The 7,597-nt window shown below is 37.3% G+C and overlaps 1 protein-coding gene across 1 annotated transcript in view; it reads left to right on the top strand.

Moving 5' to 3' along the window:
• The first annotated feature begins 1,731 nt into the window (after nucleotides 1-1,731).
• Nucleotides 1,732-7,597, top strand: part of LOC107655888 (stAR-related lipid transfer protein 13-like) — a 59,244-nt gene continuing 53,378 nt past the window's right edge. Inside the window, exons 1-2 of the mRNA XM_016443500.1 lie at nucleotides 1,732-1,850; nucleotides 2,895-2,925. Of these exons, the coding sequence (XP_016298986.1) occupies nucleotides 1,806-1,850; nucleotides 2,895-2,925 (76 nt within the window). The 5' untranslated portion in view covers nucleotides 1,732-1,805. The remainder of the gene's footprint in view (nucleotides 1,851-2,894; nucleotides 2,926-7,597) is intronic.

Genomic DNA, 7,597 nt, shown 5'->3' with positions numbered 1-7,597 from the left:
ACGAACTTTTGGAAATGAATTCCACTTTTCCTGTCTGTGTGGTGATAAATAGAAAATATTTCCAAATGACTGTAAATGAATTGAGTGTAGATTAGTTGAAGCAGAACTTCCTCTAATACAATATTTCAAATGAGAAAATCTGCTGACGGAGGTGCTCATGGGAATCGGGCACATTTTTGTGTGTGTAGGCTTGTGTAAAGGAGTGTCTGTGTGTGTTTGTGTGTGTGTGTGTGTGTGTGTGTGTGTGTGTGTGTGTGTGTGATCTCTGGCATGCTGGAGTGGGAGAGTGAAAACACTTAGTTTTTGTTTTCTGTGTCTTTGACACATAACAATAGTGGTGGGTGCGACTGTGCGAGTTCTCAACAGAGCTACTGATAACTATATACAAACAGTATATGTGTGTCTGTTTGCCTGCAGACGTCTGATATAATAGGGAGAAACTGAGTTGAGAATTCAAATCGCTTACATGTCTCAGAGTGTCATTTTGGATGTCTCCCTTATATCTGACATATACCCATATCAGGTCTTGGAGCCTCTACTAATGAACTAAACAGTTGAATTGGGTATAAAGGGGGCATCCAAAATGTACATTTTAGACAGGCATCCAGGAACAGAAACACTGACTTAATTTTATATTTATATCATTTAAACTGTTAAAGCTATAATTTGCACAAACATACACACTTTACGTTTATTGTGTATTGTGTTTAGGTGTAACATCAGTCAGTGATCATATGCTAATCATTTAGAGCAGAGTTTTCCTGAGGTTTGCGAGGTCATAAAAATGTAAAATAAAATAAAAAAAATAGATAAAAACAGACAAAATAAAGCCCTAACTAAAAAAAAATCCTATTTTATTTGTTTACCTGCATGTCATGTGACCATTAACCAACATCAGAGAACGGTGAACATACAAATGTGTTGTTCTATTATTGAAATGTTACCTAAGGGGGTATTTAAAGTAAATATTGTAGGTCAGAGGGGTTCAGCTGACAAAAAGGTTTGGGAACTCTGGGTTTTGAGTAATTCTCACAGCAAATAATTCAGATGCTCAACGAAGTATGTGAAGTCCATCCACATTAAAAGGGCAATCTGTGGGACAGGACCACCAACTGGAAAATGAGACTGTGTAACAGGCATAAAATACTTCTATAGTAAAATAATCAAATTAAATCAAATTAAATTTAAATAACATTATATATAGCAATTAAAAATGGGTTTGTAATTCACAGTAAAGTTATTACCATTCCAATGAAGCTAGCTAAATCTGAATATATTTTGGAGTGTTCAATATGCTATTTCCCAAGTCTTTGGAAGTCAAATAATAGTTTTGTGTGTGGAACAGACTTAAATTTAAGCTCACAAATCTTTTTAGTCCTTCTGATGAATTAGAAATGGTGTAAAATAAGAGTTGCTCTTTCTGGCTAACTTCTCCTTCTGTATTTCACTGAAGCAAGAAAATAATACAAGAATGGAATAACATTGGGACGATTGCTTTAAAGTTTCATGTGGTGTACTATTCCCAGTATGGTCTCTCTGTTCTGATAGCAGATCCGGCTGGGCTTCAATGCTTCCCGCTGTGTGTTAGCATTTAGCGTTAGCTACAGTGGTATGCAGGGAATCTCTCCTCTTGGCCAGCTGAAATATGGCCTTGTGGCCCCTCCCTATCTGCCTCTTCAAGCCATTGAACTCCAGACCATCAGACTCTCAGAGAGCCGTTAATGTGCACAGACTCACACGGCAACCTTCAATACTGTTCAGCCTCGACCTTTTGAACCTGACCCTCAGTGTGGGTATCTGCGAACATGGCTTTTGTCAACTGCCTAAGAGCACTCATCAACCAGGCTAAGGTAAGACAGAGAGAGACTGAGAGAGAGAAACAAAACACAAAGTATAGCTTTAAAAGTCATGCTTTGACTGACAGCTGTCAAGATCAGGTCTATCTGAGAAGCAGCTGCTCTTAGCCTCTGTGTTGTTATGGTCTCTGAACACTTACAAACAGTACTAAAAGTTACCATGGTGTTACTATGTTTTTGGATGCTCTATGGTGTCCTTTGAATACTATGGCATATAAATATCATAGGCTACCATCACTATACCATGGTACCGCCACTTACCGTACTTGTGTAAGGGAAACAACTCTCAAAAGCTTATGATTTTAATGTTTTCGTCTTTGAAAAGAACTGTTTTTTTTTTTTTAGCATATACTGTGTGAATAGTTGTTAGAAGGCACTTTGTGAGCATGTGTAAGTGTTTTGGGTGGTGCGGTGCGCGTAGGAAATGATCATTTGCTGAACTGGACTCACTCTGTTCATAGTGAGGTGGGAATCAGCCAAAACTCTGTTACCAGGGCAACGTCTTTTTTAAAAGCACCCATTCACCCTTTCCGGATGCAAACCCTATGACATCACAACGTTCCTAAGTGAGAGATCCTGATATATTTAGTTTGTTTTTTTTTCCGTTGCAGACTTTGGATACAGTGGAATGTCTGTTCAACTGAAATTACTGGAGAATCACACTTTGATTCAGGGGCACACAAACACACACACACACAACAAACTCTGTTACTGAAAAATTAGATGTTGGGCAGAATTTCAGAGATAAAATAAAAAAATACAGTAAATTGATTGAAAATAGAAATCTTTTTTAACATTGAACTGTCACTTTTGATCACTTTATTGCATTCTTGCTGAAGGAAAGTATTAATTTCTTTAAGAAGACCCCGTACAGGCTACACTAAATGTATACTTCAAGTATCCTTGTTATTAAGGGTTTATTTTATTAAGGTGATGCTGAAGCACAAAGTGAGAGCACCCAGAGAAAAGCAGACACAAAGATCTTGCTGTAAAATTCCATCAAATATGACTGTAACATTTTTTCCCCTGATGTTTCAGAAGCTGACCTGCTGTCGTGTCCAGAGATCAGGTAAAGATGTGAGATTTAATTACAGCTGAATGGCTTTGCCATGCACTAACAACATTACCATGGCACTTGCTAGAGCACCTATAAAAACACTGTGAGTGTAAATTCCTGGCAGTGAAATGTACACAATTCAGTCTTAAACAACATACTAAGAAACGTATAACAGTCTCTACTATCATTGTTAATAAAATGTATGTAAAACAAAGTAAATTATATGGACAAAATATCCCATGGTTCTGTTTTAAACTCTAATGTTACTTTCTTGATATCGCTTGATCTGTAGTTCAAGGCGAGCTGTTCTAGAACCCTTTGACCTCTACCCTCTCCATGCAGCGATCTACTGTATTTGTCACCCAGTTGCATTTTAGGAAAGTCATGGTAGTCTCCAGTCTTTGGATCACGTGACACAGAAAGTAGATCATACTATTTATAACACACCTCAGATGGCCTGGTAGATGTGTAATTATTCCCCACAGACTGTGAGGTACAGGGGTTCCTATGTGCCATAGGAGCCACTCTCTGGAAGTGCATGCGATGAAAAACACAAATAGAAATAAAATGTATGGCTTTTATTTTATATTTATATGTTTTGATTTTATGTGGACCTGCTGATTTTGAAGGAACATTAAAATAAGACTAATAATGAGTCTTTTCTTGTTCTAGTTTAAAAATGATCAGAAAAACAAAAATCCCTTTGTGGAGCATATTTTAGGCACGCTGTGTTCAGCTTCTGCTGGGACTTTATGAGTATGGTTTATTTGACTCTATAATTATAATGTTTGTAGTTCATCCTATTCACAAAGGTCCCTACAACCTATGCAAATGAACAAGCTCAGCAAACAGACGCATGTGTGTGTAGTTGTTTTTGGTGTAAATTATACACACAGACAGGCCATCTTTTGTCCACATGGGCGATAGCTTGGTTCTTTAATGCTGTCAGGGTCTCTGAATGATTATTCACTCAGTTTGATTGCTTCATATTGTCACTGTTCTCTGGCATGTGAACAAATTTTTGAAAAATGTTCTTCAGTCATTCTGATTTAACTTCAGATTAGATATCTATTTAGTCACATAGATTGGTCAAGCACTGTAACACGTGTGAGATATTTACTTTGTATATTTACAGATTCATTCAGATTAAAGTCTGGGAAGTATCAGTCCACAATGGCAGCAGCATCAGGGATCTCTAGGCATCAGGCCAACCCATCCAAAATTAAATGTTATTTAAACAACTTCAAATGATTTGTTAATTTGTTGTTATATGGCATTAACCACCCTTTTATGCTAGAGTTTTTAACCAGGACATGAGGAAAAAAGAGACACATATTATGTGAAATAATTATTTTGTATTTTTTTTAAAGAAAAAAAGGCACATGTTATGTGGAAAAAATATATTTAAATGATTTAAAAAGCTAGTTAAAATTAAACATGAATTATCACTCTCTCGCTCTCTCTCTCCCTTCGGCTTGCTCCCTTTTTCATCAGGGGTAAACATGAATTATCACTATATATGCAAAAAGTTTAGGTTTGACATCTATTAGGTTTTTTATATTATAAAATAAATTGTAGCTATTTGTCCATACCAGTGTAGACATTCTTAGTAGCCTACATCTTGTGAAAATGTTTATGTAAATTATAAAATTAAAGTTTAAAAGTAATGGACTTGACCTGGGTGTATTTAAAGTGTGTCCTTATAAGTATAACTAAACCAAGACACTTAAAAATAGGCATTGCATCCGTTTAAACAGCTCGGGACTGTTTGAAAAAGTCAGTTTGGCGTCATCACGGAAACTACTACAGTCAAAAGACGCACACGTGAAGAGACTTCATGTCCCGTGATGCTTAGCGGTTTGAATGGTTACAGGGCAGCGTCTTCAGAAAGTCCTTCTAATTAGAGTTTTTAAAGAAATGAATCGATTGCGCTAGTGTCTAAGTGGCGAAGCAGCATGAATAACCCCTGCTTTGTCTCAGGACTAAGACTTCGTGCGCCTCAAGAGTCTAACAAAGAAGAAGTCCGGGGTTAAAAGTTGAGTTCAGAAGTCAGGAGAGTTGGCGAAGGAGTTTGGAAATGGATAAAAGCCGAAATGGCCAACAAGCGCGATCTCTAACTTCACAGTTCAGAGAATCTACATACAGAGCCCTGACTTTACTGCGGAGGAAGGCGAAACAGCGGCAGATAGCGGGTAAGTTATACAGAAAATTGATTTTTTTTTTTTAGGAGAGTGAGATTTTAAGGCATCGGGTGAGACAGCAACGAGTCCGTCTATTAAAACCTTCAAACGGGGCTCGAAAGTGTGCCCAAGATTGCTTTCTGTAGGGTTAATGCCGTTTCATTTAATAATAAACCAGATATCTTTGGTACATTATTATAAAATATATATCATGAAATATTGTGCAAATTTCAGTAGCGAAATAAACCCTTGAGGTTTCCTTCATGCATTGCTGAACCCTCGGACATTTACCGTGGTAACCATGGTTTCCCCCAATAGCATATTTAGTAAAGCTGATTAACTCTATATAAGTAATTTTAAGTATTCTCCTTAAAAGGTGTTAGAATAATTTCATAATGTATTTCTTTTTAATGACAATAGGCTAATGCACAATTAATTTTACAGTCTAGTAAGAGTTTTTATTTTGTAGAAACAATGTTATTTTGACTAAAGCTGTGTTTACCATGGTAAAATATCAGGGTCAGCTATAATACGGTTACTTGAGTGTGCACGTGCTGCCATGTTTTTGCATGCAGCTGAAATAAGAGATCCGTTCATCTGTTAGAGGCCCACTGCCACACGCACGAGACCGTGGAGAATGAATGTATAGAGAGCTGGGTGTGAGCCAGGCAGGGAAAGATCAGTTTGAGTCTGTGCTCACTAGCTGTGTCTCAAAACATGGTGAGCTTCCTACCTAGACAGTTGCTGCACACGTGCATGATGTTCAGAAATGCTGTTTAGAAAGGAATCTCAGTTGGTGTTGAGACACAGCCACTGTTTGTGCATCCATATACATCAACATAGTGCTGCTAATAATCACCTTTGGCTTCCCGCAAAGCTTTTATCTGGAGAAAGAAAGAAGGAAAGAATCTGAAATTGCCTTCAGTTAACATAACTGGCATTTATGTGTTCACATTTCTGGTCTTATAACAATCCCAAAATGTGTTATTTTTTTTTATTTTTTTTTTTACAAGTCAACTTTCTGCTGATCTGGTTACAGACATGACAGTGTGAGTTTCCCATTTCCATTGAGACTGTGATTATCTTAATGAGATTTTTAGTTGCTGTAATTAACCCTTTCAGGTCAGGGTGGATCTGCAACCGTCCCGCTGTGGATCTTCTTGTGCAACCATTTCTTCTCCTCTTTCTTGGCTAGTTCCAGTGGACTTTTGTCATGTTGAATTGTTTGCCCCAGAGGGCAGGGATGTGTTTGTCATTGTGGAAGGGGTTTTGGACCTTAAACGGAGGAGTTTCAGAAGTCAAATGCTTTTACAGAGAATTAACATTTCCTCTTTCATGTGATTTGTTTGATGAGCTTATGATGAGCAGGTTTATCTTTAACCAGAGTATTTCAAATAAATGGGATGGGATGGGGAGAGTGGGGGAAATACACACACACACACACACACACACACACAGTGTTTTGAGTGTCTTTAATTTGGGATGTCTTTATATATTTTTTTCGCTTATAAAGTTTACCTCAATTATATAATCTATAATTTAGTTTGTAATTTAGTTTTTAATGAACATTTTTAATGAACATTTTCCTACCTCTAACTTTTAGAACTAAATTGAATATTTGTTGGCACTGTGCCTTTAAGAGTCCTATGTTAATTTTCATTTTTGCAAGTGAAATGAGAATAAATTTACTGTTTCACTAGATGTTCATGTTTTCCTGTTGAGTTACAATATAGTTTTAACTTGATCATCATTTAATAATATCCTCTTTAAAAAGCATAATTGCATTGTGCATTGCACATTCACAAACAATGTACAAACTGTTAAGATCAAACTGAAATGATCAAAGATCTTACAATAAAACTTCAGCCACTAGTTTCAAATGTTGGGATCCCTCAGAAAGATATGCAGAGTGGAATATGATATGACACTTCTGAATGGAGGCAGCGAGCATGTCATATGTGCTGCTTTGGCTTTATGGTTTGAGCTTGTGGATAGTTCTTCTCTCTAGGTTTCTTTCGGTTGTCAGTTGTTGATTGACGTACAGTAGTAACCTCTACAGAATGTCAGCTGAGAGGAAGCAAGCATTACAATCCAGTGTTGCAACATAAAAAAAGATTGTGTGGTTCATTAAAGGGGTCATATGATGTGATTTCAAGTTTTCCTTTCTCTTTGGAGTGTTACAAGCTGTTTGTGAATAGATAAGATCCCGAAAGTTGCAAAGACTAAAGTCTCAAACCCAAAGAGATATTCTTTATAAAAGTTAAGACTGGTCCACGCCCTCCCAAAACGCCTCGTTCAAACACGCCCCCACATGTCTACGTCACTGCGTGGAAAGATTTGCATAACACCGCCCAAATGCTCACGCAAAGAAAGAAGGCGTAACTTTATTGTTGCTGCCACTGCCGCCGCCATGTTGTGAAGACGCTGTTTCGTTGCGAAAGCAAAAAATACTTTGTTTGGCCTTCCAAAAGAAGACACGACTAGAAATCAGTGGTTAAGATGTA

Source organism: Sinocyclocheilus anshuiensis, unplaced genomic scaffold (genome assembly GCF_001515605.1).
Source record: "Sinocyclocheilus anshuiensis isolate Anshui unplaced genomic scaffold, SAMN03320099.WGS_v1.1 scaffold860, whole genome shotgun sequence".
Classification (NCBI taxonomy): Eukaryota; Metazoa; Chordata; class Actinopteri; order Cypriniformes; family Cyprinidae; genus Sinocyclocheilus; species Sinocyclocheilus anshuiensis.
Note: the sequence above shows the minus strand (reverse complement) of the source record. Positions and strands in the feature narration are given on the sequence as shown.